Source organism: Cucurbita moschata, unplaced genomic scaffold (assembly GCF_002738365.1).
Source record: "Cucurbita moschata cultivar Rifu unplaced genomic scaffold, Cmos_1.0 Cmo_Scf00032, whole genome shotgun sequence".
NCBI lineage: Eukaryota > Viridiplantae > Streptophyta > Magnoliopsida > Cucurbitales > Cucurbitaceae > Cucurbita > Cucurbita moschata.
The window spans coordinates 2,333,250-2,351,351 of record NW_019268548.1 but is presented as its reverse complement, the minus strand read 5'-3'; the positions used below and the strand labels follow the sequence as shown (position 1 = coordinate 2,351,351).

At 39.5% G+C, this 18,102-nt stretch overlaps 4 protein-coding genes across 4 annotated transcripts; 3 read left to right on the top strand and 1 right to left on the bottom strand.

The window, feature by feature from the left end:
* Positions 1 to 567: 567 nt before the first annotated feature.
* On the bottom strand, positions 568 to 6,208 carry LOC111429973 (ATPase 8, plasma membrane-type-like). The gene is made up of 14 exons (XM_023066063.1): positions 5,936 to 6,208; positions 5,622 to 5,840; positions 5,401 to 5,538; positions 4,282 to 4,596; positions 3,866 to 4,192; positions 3,679 to 3,798; positions 3,469 to 3,591; positions 3,281 to 3,385; positions 2,874 to 3,183; positions 2,114 to 2,628; positions 1,866 to 2,036; positions 1,100 to 1,282; positions 842 to 1,017; positions 568 to 733 (listed from the first exon to the last, which is right to left on the bottom strand). The coding sequence occupies exons 1-14, from the start codon at positions 5,981 to 5,983 to the stop codon at positions 637 to 639; spliced, it is 2,847 nt and encodes a 948-aa protein (XP_022921831.1). The 5' UTR covers positions 5,984 to 6,208; the 3' UTR covers positions 568 to 636.
* Positions 6,209 to 6,959: 751 nt separating this feature from the next.
* LOC111429977 (acidic mammalian chitinase-like) lies at positions 6,960 to 8,328 on the top strand. The gene is made up of 2 exons (XM_023066069.1): positions 6,960 to 8,157; positions 8,243 to 8,328. Exons 1-2 carry the CDS (start codon positions 7,023 to 7,025, stop codon positions 8,266 to 8,268), a joined length of 1,161 nt encoding a protein of 386 aa, XP_022921837.1. The 5' UTR covers positions 6,960 to 7,022; the 3' UTR covers positions 8,269 to 8,328.
* An 842-nt stretch (positions 8,329 to 9,170) lies between these two features.
* On the top strand, positions 9,171 to 12,232 carry LOC111429978 (protein ABHD17C-like). Its single transcript, XM_023066070.1, has 5 exons — positions 9,171 to 9,629; positions 11,005 to 11,041; positions 11,171 to 11,407; positions 11,485 to 11,532; positions 11,607 to 12,232. Exons 1-5 carry the CDS (start codon positions 9,331 to 9,333, stop codon positions 11,862 to 11,864), a joined length of 879 nt encoding a protein of 292 aa, XP_022921838.1. The 5' UTR covers positions 9,171 to 9,330; the 3' UTR covers positions 11,865 to 12,232.
* A 2,082-nt stretch (positions 12,233 to 14,314) lies between these two features.
* Positions 14,315 to 17,122, top strand: LOC111429974 (two-component response regulator ORR22-like). Its single transcript, XM_023066064.1, has 5 exons — positions 14,315 to 14,802; positions 14,950 to 15,102; positions 15,314 to 15,715; positions 15,791 to 15,867; positions 15,972 to 17,122. Exons 1-5 carry the CDS (start codon positions 14,655 to 14,657, stop codon positions 16,881 to 16,883), a joined length of 1,692 nt encoding a protein of 563 aa, XP_022921832.1. The 5' UTR covers positions 14,315 to 14,654; the 3' UTR covers positions 16,884 to 17,122.
* The last annotated feature ends 980 nt before the right edge of the window (positions 17,123 to 18,102 follow it).

Sequence of the window (18,102 nt, the reverse complement as noted above, 5' to 3'; positions counted from 1 at the left end):
ATGGATAGTTTAGTGATTTTTTTTACACTCAAAGCCCACCGCTAGGAAAATACTGTTCGATTTGGTCCGTTACTGTCAGCTCATGATTTTAAAATGCATCTACTAGGTATTGGGAGAGGTTTCCACATCATTATAAGAAATGTTTCGCTCCACTCTCCAACCAATGTGGAATCTCACGATCTACTCTTTAGGGATCTAGCGCTCTCGCTGACACACCGTGGGATGATGGGCTCTAATACCATTTGTAACGGCTCAAGTCAACCGCTAGCATATATTGTCTGTTTTGGTGCGTTACGTATTGCTGTGAACCTCATAATTTTAATACGTATCTCCTAAAGAGAGGTTTCTACTTATAAAGAATGTTTCGTTTCACTCTCAAATAAACGTGGAATCCCACGATAACAAAGTAGAAAGTTTAAAGATATTTTTATTAATTTAACCAATAACTCAATTACAATTTTTTCACGTTATTGTGTCCTTGATTAAGAACTTCAGTCTATAATATATTTTCCTTATAAGAGTTGCAAGTACAAAACGAAGTTACCCATTTCACCATCTATCATACATTTTTCTTTTAAATTATTCCTCCTTCGTTTTTGTTGAAAATCAGCCTAATGTTGTCCACTCAATCACAGATCAAAGAGTGTAGTGCTGTTGGATAGTGTCAATGTCCAACCCCTTCAACTTCACCACCGACTCTACATGGCCCTTCAAAGTGTGGAGTTCCCTCAGCCTGCACCGTTCAACATTCAAACACTTACTAAAAAGTTCATACAATTCCTGGTCATCGTGCTTGGAATGACTTTCTAAGTGCTCGGTATTGATTTGTTTTCCAATTTACCTGGCAATTTCAGCTCTTTTCTTGGCTTGCTCTGCTATGGCTGAAAGTTCCTCGTAGCTGCTCTTTTCATGAAATATGGTTTCTGGTGGCTGCAGGCCATGCCTTGTACGTTGTGTTATTGCCCACTGTGCCTCTCTTTCGCCTTTTCCGTAATCCTTCTTCGTCGTAAACGCAGTCTACGGTAGCAGAATGGTCGAGAACATTCGTTAGCACGACACCCTATAAGTGAAATGACATTACAGAAGTTCAAACACGGACCTTATTCTCGAGCATGTTGTCCCAGGCCTTGCCGCTGAGGCCATAACGGATTGCAAATTTGAGGACATCAAGTGGGAAGTAAGTGACAATACTGAATAACCAGATGGCTCCTGCCCATCCCCACCCAATGCCTTTGATCCTTGCAAAGTCCCATTTGGAGTATACAGCAATTAGAGTGGCAACCTGAAAGGTAGGTAGCAGAATACAAAACAACGTGAGATCCCACATCGGTCGGGGAGAACGAAACCCTTTGTAAGGGTTTGGAAAACTCTCCCAAGCGCATTTTAAAAACTTTGAGGGGAAGCCCGAAAGGGTAAGCCCAAAGAGGACAATATCTGCTAACGGTGGGCTTAGGACGTTACAAATGGTATCAGAGTTAGACATTGGGTGATGTACCAGCAAGGAGGCTGAGCCCCGAAGAGGGTAGACACGAAGCAGTGTGCCAACAATGACGCTAGGGCTCCGAAGGGGGTGGATTAGGGGGACCAACATTGATTGGAGAAGGGAACGAGAACTGCTAGCAAGGACGCTGGGCCTTGAAGGGGGTGGATTGTGAAATCCCACATCGGTAGTGGAGGAGAACGAAACATTCTTTATAAGGGTGTGGAAACCTCCCCTAGAAGACGCGTTTTAAAAACGAGGGGAAACTCGAAAGGGAAAATCCAAAGAGAACAATATCTGCTAGTTGAGGGTTTAGGCTGTTACAAACCATGTGAAGTTTTGAAAAGGGTTTGAAAGGAGGTAGAAGAAGAAGTGTTGTTCTTACCAACTGTGCAGCAAGGAAGGCAATAACTAGCAAGAAACCAGGGCATTCAACAAAGGACCAACTTCTTGACCTGGTGACAAAGATGAGAGCTTGACTGATAATGCTCACTTGAAGATAGAGAGCAGAGTTCATCTCAGCAAGATCTTTGAGTGGCTTTACACCAAATGTTTTCTGCAGACAATGTTGACATGTTAGTATACAATGTCATCTTTGTGTTTAACGTTCAGGGCACCATATCGTTTTCTCACCGGGAAGAAGACGGTTTCGTTGGTGAGCCAGAAGAAAAACACGGTAGTGAAGGCCATGTATGTTCCAAGGACAACACCAGTAGCAAAAATCTCTTTGAGTCTCCATGAGTCAGGCACAGGTGACGGCTTCACCCTATCCTTTGAAATGGTCATGATGGTTCCATCGTTTAGGATGGCAATGATAAGGACCATAAAAGGCGAGAAATCAAACTTCCAGATGAGAGCAACAAGCATGAATCCCAACACAATACGTATAGTAATGGATACTGCATAGATAGTGTAGTTTTTCATTCTTTGAAAGATGGCTCTACTGGTTAACACAGCACTCACAATCACACTTAGTCCTGGCTCGGTCAAGACAATGTCTGATGCGCTTCGTGCTGCGTCGGTTGCATCAGCCACAGCGATACCGATGTCGGCCCTCTTGAGAGCAGGAGCATCATTGACACCATCTCCTGTCATGCCACAAATATGTTTCCTCTCCTGAAGTCTCTTAACAATCTCATACTTGTGTTCTGCAATCCACAAATGACTAGATTAGTTGGGGTGGGAGGGACTCCCACGTTGGCTAATTTAGGGAATGATCATGGGTTTATAAGTAAGGAATACATGTCCATTGGTACGAGGTCTTTCGGGGAAGCCCAAAGCAAAACCATGAGAGCTTATGCTCAAAGAGGACACTATCATACCATTGTGGAGAGTTGTGTGGAGAGTTGTGATTCCTAACAATCTCTTGTGGTTAAAAGTATAACGTGATTACCCGGGAAGACTCCTGCAAACCCATCAGCCTTCTCAATGAGTTCATCAACAGGAATAGAAGCAATTGTCTCATCCATGCTTTGCCCGAGCAAAGACGACGACGGATACATGTTCGTGCCCATGCCGAGCCTCCGACCGGTTTCTTTCCCTATTGCAAGTTGGTCACCAGTGATCATCTTAACATTAACACCAAGTTCTAGAGCTCGGCGAATGGTTTCTGCACTGTCATGCCTTGGAGGATCAAATAGAGGCAAGAGACCAACAAATTCCCATGGTTCTCCAGCACTTTCCTTGTCCTTGTCTTTAACAGTCTAAACATGATGGCAAACAAGGTTTAGAGGTAATAAGAAAGCCTATTCATTCTATGAGTTAATGAACCTATTTTGTATATATATTCACACAATTCACCTGTCGACCAACGGCCAACGAACGAAGACCGCGATTAGCGTAGTTATCGATAATGGTATGAGCTTTCTGCCTTGCTTCACCTTTAAGGTCACAAAGGTCAATGATCTAATACCAAAATGACAGAGTTAGGCATCTAAAACAAATGTGGTTCTTCATAAGTGACATTGGCTATCAGACAACAACACTACCTGTTCAGGAGCGCCCTTGCTGCTTCTGTGCCAGTTACCATCTGTGTCGATGTAGGTAATGGCAGTACGTTTATCGACCGGGTTAAACGGCAAGAAATGCACCTCAGTTATTCCTGCTCTTGCCTTTAAGAGAGCCAAATGGTTCAGTATACCACAAAAGGTTCAGTAAAAGGAAGCCCATGAACATAAAAACAAAGCTGAGTATTAAACCTCTTTGGGGTCATCCAACATTCCAACAATGCAGGCATCGATGGCGTCTTGATTTTCGACTCTCGACGCTCTTGCAGCAAACAGCATGACAGCGTCCTTGTCCATGTTTGGTACAAACACCTGCAGTCATAAAGGCACCATGATGAGCCATGATCAAAGCCAATGAGTGAAACTATGTGAGCTTGACCTCAATCAGGGACTTGTCTACTGTGAGCTTGTTGAGGGTGAGAGTTCCTGTCTTGTCACTGCACAGGACATCCATTCCAGCCATCTCTTCAATGGCTGTCATCCTCTTGGTGATGGCACCTTGCTGCGAAAGGCGATGCGATCCGATGGCCATGGTTACTGAAAGAACTGTTGGCATTGCAATGGGAATGCCTCCAATGAGAAGCACCAACAAGTTGTCAATGCCCTCTCTGTATGCTCTGTGCTGGATAGCAAACATTACTAGAATCTCAATGACCATCCCGACCGCGATCGAGCATATACAGAAGTTTCCAATGGCCGTCAACACCTGATCAATGATAAACCATTAGAACCACAAATCTTGCCATGAATCCTACGTTACTTTGGTTATGCAAGAATCAAGAGTTTTTCTTTTACCTTTTGGAAATGACCAACTTGGTTGGTGCTGTCCACAAGATGAGCTGCCTTCCCGAAAAAGGTATGCACTCCAGTGGCAATAACAACGGCCTCGATCTCTCCTTGCTTGCAGGTGGAGCCAGAGAACACTCCATCACCAGGATTCTTGGTGACAGGCAAAGATTCACCCGTAAGAGCAGACTGGTCGATCTTCAGAGGATCGCCTTCTAAGAGACGTGCATCGGCCGGGATAATATCTCCTAATTTAACGCTAATCACATCCCCTGGAACCAGAATTGCTGCCTCCTCTTCTTTCCACTTTCCATCTCTTAGAACCTACACGAGTTGAAAAACAACAATCTCATGAACCACATTATCCACGGTTAAATTATCACTAAACTCGAATGTTTAAGTTGATGGGTTAGAGTAAATTCAATCACGTGCTCATTTAACTTCGAAGACCCAACAAATCCTTCCAATGACATCCAAGAGTTGGAGAGAATTCTTGTTATGATTGTTAGGAATCACGACTCTCTACAATGGTATGATATTGTCCACTTTGAGCATAAGCTCTCGTGGCTTTACTTTTGGTTTTCTCAACAGGCCTCGTACCAATGAAGATGTATTCCTTACTTATAAATCCATGATCAACCCCTCAATTAGCCGATATAGGACTGCTCTCCCAACATTTATCAACAATCCTCCCCTCGAACAAAATACACTCTAGAGCCTCCCTTGAAACCTATGGAGCCCTCAAACAACCTCTCCTTAATCGAGGCTCGACTCCTTCTCTAGAGCCCTCAAACAAAGCACACCCTTCGTTCGACACTTGAGTCACTTTTGACTACACCTTCGAAGTTGACAACTTCTTTGTTCCACATTTGAGGATTCTATTAATATGACTTAGTTAAAAGCATGACTCTAATACCATGCTAAGAATCGCAACTCTCCACAATGGTATGATATTGTCCACTTGACTTTACTTTTAGTTTCCCCAAAAGCCTCATATCAATGGAGATGTAGTCCTTACTTATAAACTCACGATCAACCCCATTACTCGACGTGGGACTCCTCTTCCAACAATTCTCAACAACGACACCATATTAACCCACCCAAAACTTCGAAAAGGAATGCAAATACCTTGGTTTTGGGGGCCAGACCAGCCATGAGAGCAGCAGCTGCATTTCCAGCATTGTTCTCTTCAATGAAACTAATGGTAGAGTTAATGATCAACAACACAATAATCCCAACAAAATCTTGCCAATCCGGTGGTTTCCCCTGCATTTTAAACCACAATCTACCTTGAGTTTCTAAGTGTAAGAGAACGAACAAGAACAAATTTGGGTAAAATGTATAAGTACCCCTCCATTAGCCAGGGCAATGGCCATGATTGCCGCAGATTCCATAACCCATGATAGAGGATTCCACATAAACCCCAAGAACTTCAAAACCTTGCTCTCTTTTTTCTCTTCAAGCTTGTTGGGACCAAAAATTTGGAGTCTCTTTTCTCCTTCTGCTGTGCTCAATCCTTCTTCAGTGCACTTTAGTTTCTCAAAAACTTCCTCCACAGGAATCCGTTCCTACAAGAACCCACATAGAAAAACAAAGATCAAAACACAAAAAAACAGAGAATCGCAAAAACAAAACAAAAGAAACAATGAATCAATGTTCTTACTAGATCAACGTTCTCATTCTTGACATCTTCCAACGAAATATCGCCCATAGCTGACCAAAAACAAGCAAAACGTAGAAGAAAATCTCCAAAAACACTTGGAATATCCCTTCTTTCTCCGGCAGGCTCTTCTTATAGGAAATGGAGAAGGCGAGGGAGTTGATTCAAGAAACCCCATGATCGGCTGTGGGTTGCTAAATGAGTATACCTGCAGAGCTGGAGTGGTTACAACCAGTGCCGAGCAGAGTTGGTTGATACCTTCTGTGGCTTCCCAGACCCTACGGGCTGTTCCAGTAACAGGTTGGCGGATGTGGCAATGAGCATGTAGCATTTTGTTCATGGTCCTGCTACAAAAACAAAATCATTTTATTTATTTATTTATTGGTTTGAGATTAGAATTTTTGTTACAATTAGCATTATATAAATGATAATTGAAATCAATATATTGAGTCAGAATAAGTTTTGAAGTGAATTTAAATTTTATGTTTTGGAGGTATATTTATCGAATATAATTAAGACCGGTAAGATGTTTAATAGATTTAAAAATCGTCGTTTAAACTAAGGATCGGGAGAATGGAAAGATTTTTCTTTGTTACCTATACATGACCAAGATCGAAGATTACATTTTCAGTCCCAACCCTATCCTACCCCGCTTCACTTATATATATATACTCAATGAATATATAGATATATATATATATATATATTAAGCGTGAAAGATTATTATGTATAGAAATTATATTAAAAAATAATTTATTTAGTGCAGATGGAAAATGATACAAGTTTATTAGTCAATTTATTATGTTTCTATTATTATATATATATATATATATGTATGTATGTAAATGTTTTTAGTGTTTAAAAATATATTATTTTTGAACATGTTAAATTATTATTAATATTATTTATTAGTTATATTATAAGCACAGCCGGCCTCCAAACACAAACTTCCATACAAACAGAGCATTTATGATCTTAGTTCCAAGAACCCATTCGACAATTCCCACACATCATATATATATATATATATATGTGTGTGTGTATGTTAACCAATATCGCTCATTAATTCTCTGTTTTTTGAGTTTCAATCATGTCCCTCGTTCCCAAATTCATTCCGTCGCTGATTTGCTCTGTTCTTCTGCTTGCTGCTACAGAGCTCTCTGTTTTTGGCTCTGTTTCTGCCGTCGAATCATCACCGACGACTGCCGGTATTCGAGGTGGTTACTGGCTTTCATGGCTAGCCCAAACATTCCCTCCGGCGGCAATATCCACGTCCCATTTCACCCATCTCTTCTACGCCTTCCTGGAGCCAAATAACGTGAGATTTGAATTGATAGTCACTCCCAACGACGACCAATGGATGAGAAATTTCACCTCAACCATCCACGCCGCCGACCCTCAGATCAAAACCTTCCTCTCAATCGGCGGCGGCGGTTCCTCTGTTCCCATCTTCGTTGCTATGGCCGCTAACCAAACCTCCCGCTCCGCCTTCATCGCGTCGGCCATCTCCGTAGCTAGATCGTACGGCTTCGACGGCCTTGATTTGGATTGGGAATTCCCCAATTCCACCGACGACATGTCCCATTTGTCTTCGCTCTTCAAGGAATGGCGTCAAGCAATCGAAACAGAGTCCTCCTCCAACGCCGACCGACCTCCGCTAGGGCTGTCGGCGGCCGTCTCGTATGCTTCCAGTTTCCCGTCGCCGCCTCGATCATATCCCGCCGACGCAATTACCGAGTACGTCGATTTCATCAGTCCGATGTGCTTCGATTACTTCGGGAAATGGTCGCCATCAGCCACAGGATCACACGCTCAGCTCTTCGATAAGACAAGCAATTTCAGCACCAGCTACGGCATAACATCGTGGATTGAGGCTGGAGTTCCGCCGGAGAAATTAGTTATGGGGTTGCCGATGTACGGAAGGACGTGGCGGTTGAAGGACGCGTGTCATCACGGTATTGGAGCGCCGGCAGAGGGAGTTGGCCCAGGGAATGAAGGCGTTATGATTTACTCTGACGTGTTGGAGTTCAATTCGGCCAACGGCGCCACCGAGGTGTTCGATACGACGTCGGTTTCGACTTATTCGTTTGCGGGGACCACTTGGATTGGGTATGATGGGCCGAATTCCATTGATGTGAAGGTCAAGTATGCGAAGGCCCATGGGCTTCGTGGATACTTTTTTTGGGCCCTCGGGTACGACAAGAATTCGGCCATTGCGGAAGCAGGTATATTTTTTTATACTTTATTTATCTACCAAAATTATAAACATTTAACTTATTATTTTCCTTTTTTATTTTTTATTTTTTGCAGCTCAAAATGCATGGATGTACGGGTGACGTCATAATTTTAATTTAATATACTGTAAAAGTATATTATTAAATGAGTAGTCAATCATTATACAGAAAACAAAAAATTTATCTATTAAATATATTATTTTCATTCCAAATAATGCTCCCAATGTATGACTTAGATTAAATATCTCGTTTTTGTTTTGACCTATTATGTATCATCATTTGTCTTACCGTTTTAAAATGCATCTCCTCGAGAGAGATTTCTACACCCTTATAAAGAATGTTTTGTTCTCCTCTTCAACCGATGTAAGATATCACAATTCATTCCCTTTGGAGCCCAACGTCTTCTCCGGCATACCGTCCCATGTTTGGCTCTAATATCATTTATCACAACTCAAGCCCACCACTAGTAGATATTGTTTGTTTTGCCCAATGAGAACAATATCTACTAGCAGTGTGTTTGAGCTATTACAAATGGTATCAAAACTAGTTACTAGACAGTGCGAGATACTGGTCGAGTAGGGCTAGATTTAGACGCGTTTTAAAATCGTGAGGTTGATAGTGATACGTAACAGGCCAAAGGGGACGGTATCTCCTTAAGTTAAACAACCGTGGCAAAACTAAGTCAAAGTTCGATAAAACCAATGTCAATCAACCCTTGTGACAAATTGATTATATTCAGAAAAGAATAAACGGTTAAAAATCGAAAAAAGGAGTATAAGGAACTTTAGGCAATCCGTGGTCGTATTGAATACTAAATTTACTACATTACTAACTTAGGTATTGAGTGTAATTATGGAAATAATTATTAATTAATGCATGTACATCTTTATAATATAGTTTTGAGAAAGCATTAATGTAGACATTGGAGGTTAATTTAATTTAAATTTAGTTTAAATTTAAATTCTATATTTATAAATATCCTTTAAGCAGTTTGACTCTGACCTTCTGATTTTGGACCTTTCTCTCTCTCTCTCTCCTCCGCAGCCTTTGACCGTATCTCAGCCGTCCATCTCTGTTTCCGTTCCTCCAATTTCTCACCTTCTTCTTCTTCATGCCTGAGCCATTGCGAATTTCATCTCCCAAATTTTCCGATTCATCGCCTTAATGGGAAATGTAACCGGCGGTGTGGCTGCGAAGTTTGCCTTCTTCCCACCGGAGCCTCCAACCTACGACGTTTACAGAGGGGACGATGGAAGGCTCGCCTTCTCCGGCGTGTCCGCCGATAGGAATATGGACGTCAATTTGCTTGATACCAAGGCCGGTAACAGGATCGTGGCTACCTTCTGGAAATATCCTTTTGCTCGATTGACGCTTCTTTATTCCCATGGCAATGCCGCTGATCTCGGCCAGATGCACGAGCTCTTCGTTCAACTTAGAGCTCACCTTCGCGTTAACATCATGAGGTACCCTTCGCGTTAACATTTGATTGTTCTTTCCAATTTATTCTCTCTGGTTTTGTTTTGAACATCATTTCAATGATTCTTGTTCATCATGTATCTGTTCTAATTCCTGCGGCTGTTATGTTGTTTGGTTTGGTTTGTGTAATTTGAAATCTGAATTACTCGTTATTTGTTCTTCCTGGCCTCAATTTTGGTGCCAATGATTCCTCCATAAGAGCTTATGAATGTTAGCACCATTGTTTCTCTATTGGTCTAAGGGCTAGGCTTTGTTTGAAGATTGCAGTACGCCCATCGTTTCATGTCTCCTTTGTATTGTGAGTTAGATTACAACCAAAAGGTCAAAAGAAGAGGGCCAAAACTGTTCCATCACTGAAGAGAAAATTCTGAAATCTTCTAAAGTGCGACTATGTTCATTCTGTTTTGGCATGATCCTTAAAAAAACTACATGTTCTTTAGAAAAAACCCTGGTGTTCAGCAAGCAAAATGGGGGAAAACTCCAATTGATTCAGCATGGTAAAGCACAAATGAGCAATGTATTAGGAAACTAAGCTCAAACTCTTGCCACCCTAATAAGAATCAGGAACGGTGGAGAAAAAAATGAAACATTCCTTGTAGGAGTTGGAAACCTCTCTCTTGTTGACATGTTCTAAAATTTTGAGGAGAAGCCTAGAAGGGAAGGTACAATATCTGTTAGTGGTCAAATGGTATCTGAGCTAGACACCGGGGCAGTGGGGCCCATGGGGGATGGATTGTGAGATCCCACTTTGGTTGGAGAGAGGACCAAAACATTTTTGATAAGGGTGTGGGAACCTCTCCTAAACATTTCTTATAAGGGTGTGGGAACCTCTCCTAAACATTTCTTATAAGGGTGTGGGAACCTCTCCTTGGTGGACGCATTTTACAATCTTGAGGGGAAGTTTGAAACGGAAAGCCTAAAGAGGATAATATCTGCTAACGATGGGCTTAGAGCTTAGGCTGTTACAAATGGTATTTTAGAGGCAGACATTGAGCAGTGTGCCAACGAGGACGTTGGGCCTCAAAGGGGGTGGATTGTGAGATCCTACGTCGGTTGGAGGAGAACGGAGCATTGCTTATAAGGGTATAGAAATCTTTCCTTAGTGAATTGTGAGATCCTACATCAGTTGGAGAAGAAAGAAACATTGCTTGCTTATAAGGGTGTGGAAATCTCTCCCTAGTAGACACGTTTTAAAACCTTGAGAGAGAGCCTAAAAAGGAAAGTCTAACAAAAACAATATCTACTGGCGGTGCGCTTGGGCTTGGGCTTGGGCTGTTACATCTGCTGCCATTGTATTCCGAGGCATATTGCTGCTTTCATTTACAGAAGAGTTACCAATAACATGTTTGTCCTGAATTTCAGCTACGACTATTCAGGATATGGAGCATCAACCGGTAAGGTAAGCAATTCTCTTTCTTTGGTTAAAAGTGATGTTTCTATGGTTATATCCCAGCAGCCATCACTTCTACCAATAACATGTTTATGCCCATTTGTTTACTCATAAATGGTTCATCTCTCATTCTGCTAGCCATCTGAATTCAATACATATTGCGACATAGAAGCTGTTTACAATTGCTTGAAGCGTGATTATGGGATCAAGCAAGAAGACATGATTCTATATGGCCAATCCGTGGGGAGCGGACCGACCCTTCACTTGGCGTCTCGACTACAAAGATTAAGAGGCGTCGTTCTCCACAGCGCCATACTTTCAGGCATCCGTGTATTGTGTCCTGTTAAAATGACATTTTGGTTTGACATTTTCAAGGTGAGCTATGCTTCAATTGGTTACGTCCTCTTCGGTTTGTGTTTATACCAACAACTCTCAATGTCTTATCTTTTCAGAACATAGACAAAATAAGGCTGGTGAGCTGTCCCATTTTGGTTATACATGTAAGACCAATTGTCCTCTCCCTTTTTGATGTTGTTCGGTGATACATGCCTGCTAAGTTTGATCAATGTGGCAGGGAACAAATGATGATATTGTTGATTGGTCTCATGGAAAACGACTTTGGGAGCTTTCGAAGGAAAAGTACGATCCATTATGGGTGAAAGGCGGGGGACATTGTAACCTCGAGACGTTTCCCGAGTATATTAAGCATTTGCGTAGGTTCATTAATGCAATGGAGAAGGTCCCAACTAAACAAACGATAAAACAACTCACTTCTATCCCGAGCATCACGGAGTCGAAACATAACAAGTGCTTGAGATTTAGAAAACGATAGATTTGTTTGTCGTGATTGAAGTAGAGACTGAATCAAAGATAATTTTGTTGTATCTACTCTGCCCGTCTTCACGGGCAAAAGAGTTCAACAATCATTGCGCTTAGTGTCACAGTCATGCTTGTGGCCGCATGTCATGTCCCAGTCATACTTGTCCACGACATATTGTCCATGGTTGCATGCCCATTCAAAACCTCTTTAAATTGCTTTCATGTTAGATACACATTTACCATTCTTGTTGTGTCATATGGTGGTGTACGATTGGTCACCAAAATCATGTCAGACTAAAAGGTGGTGTACGATTGGTCACCAAAATCATGTCAGACTAAAATGTCTCAAAATATAGTATACGGGATGTGACTAGTCATCAATTCTTTCATACTTGAGTTATTTACTATCAAATTCTTGTTGCTTATTCATTTTTAGTCTATAATATTCTTTTCTTTAATATTGTTTTCAACATGTTTTCTCATTTGCGTGAGAACAGAGCATATGTCAATATTATCTGGGAAGACTAAACCTCATAAATGGGCCGATCGGCCCATTTCAACAAAATGAAGGACCAAATAAGTTACTATTTTATTTAATCTTAATAATTAATTTAGAGTTAAATTATAAATGTATTCGTCTATTTAATAATTAATCTTTTTATAATTATAAAATTCACTACTTAAACTTTAATATTTTTTTTAAAAAAAATCATGGATTTAATAGAAATAAAATTAAAATTTTATAATTTTATTAAATGTAAATTAAATACCAATTTAAAAATTAAAAAAATGTTAACATTAAAAAAAATCGCATAAATTAAAAAATATTGAATTAACTAAAAAATTGATTTAAAAATTAATTTCTTTCGAGTATTATGAATTGTGGGTAGAAGAAGCAGCTTTATATGAAAAATAAATAAAATAATAAATTCCATATTTTATTTTATCCATTTTCAGCACAAATGTGTGGGCCCCACCCTCAATCATTATCCCTCATTCTTCCCCTATGCCCTACCCTCAATAATTATTTGTTATTTTATAAAATGTATGAATTATTAAGTTAATAATTATATATATATATATATATATATATTTATAATATCTTATGATTAAGACACTGGAACTTATTATCTTTTATATTTTTTTAAATATTTTTTAGTCATCATATTTTTAAGATGATTCTCATTCCGAATGTATTTTCGGTTCATTCACGTACTTCTTTTTTACTCGGGTGTTACAGTACTTGTATTCAATACTACCTTTGTTATATATGGATACTGGGTAGTTCTCGTCCCTAACAAAAATCACTCTTGAGAACGTATCTTACCTTTAGATCAAACTAAGATAATATTTTCTAAATATATTATTAAAACACGATCCTCCTTTCCCATTTGTAATGATTTTTTCTCTCCTCTAAGTTAGAGTCGTGTCTTTTTAAGTATATCTTTATATTTAAATAAATAAATTAGTAGAAATTTCAATATAACTTATCTTTTATATATATTTATATTTATTGTATATTTTTAAAATTATAAAACTTAATTTATAATGAAAAAAAATAATATTGTAATTTATTATCTAATAAAAAGAAAAAAAAACATATTTATCACAAAACAAAGAAATTGTTTCTGGTCTCAATATAATTGGGATGGGACCCACATAGAATTAATGAAAACCAATAAGGGCGTACAACGTGGCAGTAGCTGACGTGTTCTTGCAGACCTCGTGGTTCTGTCCCATTGTATACGTTTGTTACTTTTAGTTATAAACAAATCCATTTACCATAAACGAATTTTTGGCGCGTGATCGACACGCTCCAACTAATTTTCTTATTTCCATTAATTAAAATAATTTAATCACAAATGAACGCCATTTTCTAATTATATTAAAAAAAAAAGGTAAAATTCTTCAAGGAAACAAAATTCTTACTATATATTATTACTTGGATAAATGAATTATTTTTTTACATATGATAATTTAAATTCATTAATTAAATTATTAAATTTGAAGATATACGATAATACAAAATTTTCAATAAAGTTTCAATCTTTATCGAAATTTCGTTCACGAAATTAGCTTTATATTAAGTAATATAATCGCGATTTATCAAAATAAGAAGAACAATTAAAAAAAGAATAACATTGCCTTTTAAAGTATCAATAATTACTAGATTCTAAACAGGATTTGAAAAAAAAAGAGTTTTGAATTTGGATTAAATTCCTGTTAAATATTCTGCCAAAAATTAAATTAATGAGAGATGGGGAATTTCATAGCATAGTAACAGTAGAATTTGATTATCCAGAATAATCACATGGTGGATTAAAACCTGTGTGTGAGATCATCATATGATCATACGGTGGGATGATGTGGATCGTTGATTTGACTGACTTTTTCCGCGATGCATCGAGTTTTGACTCCACTGCCAGAAAACCCCAAAAGTTATTCCACTTTCTGTTCATACGGATGATGGAGGGAGAGAAAGTGGAAGAGGGTTTAACCTTAAAGCAATGATAATAAGACAATGGGCGAAAAGGGGAAAAGGGTTTGCTTAAAATACTCCACAGATTTCTGTTCTTTTGGAAATTGAATTCAATTTCTTCTTCTTCTTCTTCTTCTTCTTTCCCTCTGTATTGGGTCATCGCTATCATTCGCCATTTCTGCAGCTTTGCTTTCAATCAATGGCTTCTATAAGCTATTTGCTCATCTGGGTGTCTGAGAAAAACTGAAGGGGTCGTTGAAAACATTGAACCCACATCGAAAATTTCGAGTTTCTTTCTCTAAACCCCTTTTCTCTCCTTCCCCCATGACCGTGGAGGGTCATTCAGTTGATTCAGCCGGCGATGGTGGCGCCGCCGATCATTTTCCTGTTGGGATGCGGGTTCTGGCTGTCGATGATGATCCCATTTGTCTTAAAGTGCTCGAGCATCTCCTTCGGAAATGCCAATATCATGGTTTGTTTTTGTTCTCATTTCGTGTGTTTCTGTTTGGTTTGATGACTGATATACATGAATGGTATGTTCTTGATCTGTGTTTTTGGGGATTTTTGGTACTGAAATGTTTGAAATGGTGGGTTTGTTTGTTCTCTGTTCTTCCTGCAGTCACCACGACGAAGAGGTCCATTGAGGCTTTGAAGATGTTGAGAGAAAATAGAAACAAAGTGGATTTGGTTATCAGTGATGTGAACATGCCTGATATGGATGGGTTCAAGCTTCTTGAGTTGGTGGGGCTTGAGATGGACCTACCTGTGATCAGTAAGCTTTTTTTATCTCATTGATCACAACATCCTATGTCTCTATACTTCATCTTGTCGTGTTTTGTTTAGGATCAGTTTGTTTTGTTTGCTGCTTTGTTCTTGATTAGCTGAAATTAATGTTCTCTTTCATTGCCAGGATTCTAGAACAGCATTACTTGTCTTGTTCTTGACAGTAGTTGGTTTGGTTATTGACTTTTCTTCTTCCCTAGTGTTATCAGCACATAGTGATACTGAGCTTGTGATGAAGGGGATTGCGCACGGTGCGTGCGACTATCTGTTGAAACCAGTTCGAATCGAGGAGTTGAAGAACATTTGGCAGCATGTGATTCGGAGAAAGAAGCTCGAACCGAAGACAAAAAACAAGCTCCCTAATCAAGATAACATTGGAAATGGAGGCAGTGAAGGTGAACAAGGTTTCTCATTAACCAGTAATGCGGACAATGCAAAACTCAACAGGAAACGAAAGGAACAAGACGATGATGAGGATGAAGAAGGAAAAGAGAACGAGGTTGATATCGACGACCCTTCGAACCTTAAGAGGCCTAGGGTAGTATGGTCGGTTGAGTTGCACCGGAAGTTCGTTTCGGCAGTTAATCAGTTGGGTCTTGAAAGTAAGTGAGTACTAGAAGCTATGTTAGTAAATTTGTGTTTCGTTATATGTAACGATTTGATTCACTCTTAACCAGAAGCCGTGCCGAAAAAAATTCTGGATCTGATGAATGTTGAAGGGCTTACTAGAGAAAATGTGGCTAGTCATTTGCAGGCATGTGGCTATAGCATCTTTTTACTTGACTGATTTATGTGTCTGCAAAGATTAAACGAGACGAAAACGAGATGAAAATAAGAGTGTTCGTGTTGTATTTGCAGAAATATAGGCTTTACCTGAAAAGAATCAGCAATGTGGCATCTCAACAAGCTAACATGGCTGCAACATTTGGGAGTAAAGAAGGCACTTACATGCGCATAGGTTCATATGATGGCTATGGAGATATGCATGGCTTTGCAGGATCAGGGTGGCTTCCAAGCTCTTCATTATCTTATTATTCACCTGTTGGAATGAGCCTGATCCAACAAAGCTCCCATAATTTGAACTGTGCTATCAGTAATCTTGGGAGCTTCCAACCAGCTATTATGTTGCCTTCTCATCAAGCTACTAATCTATTGCAAGGGATTCCGACGTCACTCGAGCTCGGCCATTTGCAGCACAGCAAGTCCACCACTTCCATTGGAGAAGCTTTTGACATAGACTTCGGCTGTTCGAGTTTTTTGGATCCTGATCCTTCTAATGGAAACTGGCAGGGAGCAGCACAATTGTTGAGATTCTCAGCAACTTTGAACCCGAATGAGGAGTATCCCATTGATCAAATGCATGCAATGAACTCGAGCATTTCCTCTGCCCCCTCAACGAACAGGAACATCTCGGTTGTTGGATCAGTTTCAGCTCCCTTGCTGGATTCAAGAGACCTGCGATGCCAGGCAGGGGTAGGGGTGGTTGACAGTATGCCAAAGCAGAGTTGGGAAGAGCACGAACACGAATACGCTCGATCCCCCTTAAGCCAGCGTTTCAATCAGAATAGTCTAGTTTGTGAGAGAAAGGTTGGTTCGTCTTTGATAGTCCCATCAAATGATGCTCAACTATCCTTCCCTCAGCACAGTGTGGTTGAAAAATTGGGTCCTAACACAAAGATGAATGCAGATAGAAACTTACACGATGGATCGATTCAAGGAAGTATCGAGTCCTTGGATGATATAATGAACGCGATGATCAAACAGGTATAGTCAAATTTCTTGCTAAATATTTAGATACTGAATCTGACATAATTATGTAGACATTCCTTTCTTTTGAATGGTAATGCTGTTACCATCTCTGTTATGTGTGTGTCAACTTGATACACATACAGATTGTCTTACTGCAACCAAGTTTGCCAAACTTGTGATTTTTCTCTGTAATGATATGAAACACTGCCATAATATTGTTCTCCGTTCGGAAATAGCTCGAAATCTTACCTCGTGAAAGCTCTAATCAGTTTCAAGTCACCCTATGAAGCTTAGTTGTCATAACATCCAAGCATTTATACTTCTTTTGATCAAGATAACTTGTTGTGTGCTTCATAAACAGGTCGAGTTTCATGGGCCATTTGGTCGTAAAATGCAGTAGTCGTCGATATTCGCTCGTGTTATGCATTTCTCATGATCACTTAAATGGAGATTTAGGTTCCATCTTTGTCTGCTCATCCATTTACTGATGCAAAACATATGGATAACGAAACAGCAGACTACACACTCCTTATCCTTGTGTTCATAAGATAATGACAGGACAGCATGTGTCACGATGGCTTTCGAGATGGTGTTCGTAATTAATGGAAAAACGAGCAAGGACACCAAAAATACCAAACGCAACCCCTTAGAGGTAAACTTGTTGAGTTTGAAAACTAAATACTCGAAAGTAATCTAAACCAATCGTCTGAAACGAGATGTGTAATTTTTTCAAATAAGGTAACTTATGTATATAATTTAAATATTCAAAATCATTAATCAATTAGTCTTGAAATTTGTTTATCTCATGAAAGTTGTTTTTCTGCTCACTTTCTTCCTAGTCTCTACCTAAACGATCTAATGAATAGGAGTCCGCTTTGAAATTATCCCCCTATATCTCCCGTATGCTTCAACCGGAATTAAACAAGGATAGATTGTTACAAGATAAACCTCTAGAAAAATGACTTGTAACCCAGTAAATAGTACATTACATAGTCCGTTTTAGGGATTAGCGAATTACCCATTTAGTGATTTTAGCACTGGATGTTCAAAAAATGGAAACTATCAGATCAGGTAAATTCAATAATAGACGTCATTTGGCAATTCTCGGCCTCAGTATCGTCTCCATGGAGAGAATGGACATCCCTATTCGTTTTTGCCCTCGGTCTACATGGATTATGGATTAGGTGCTCAAGTAACTATCACATGCTGTGCTGATTTACATAGTTTGAAAGTCATATTG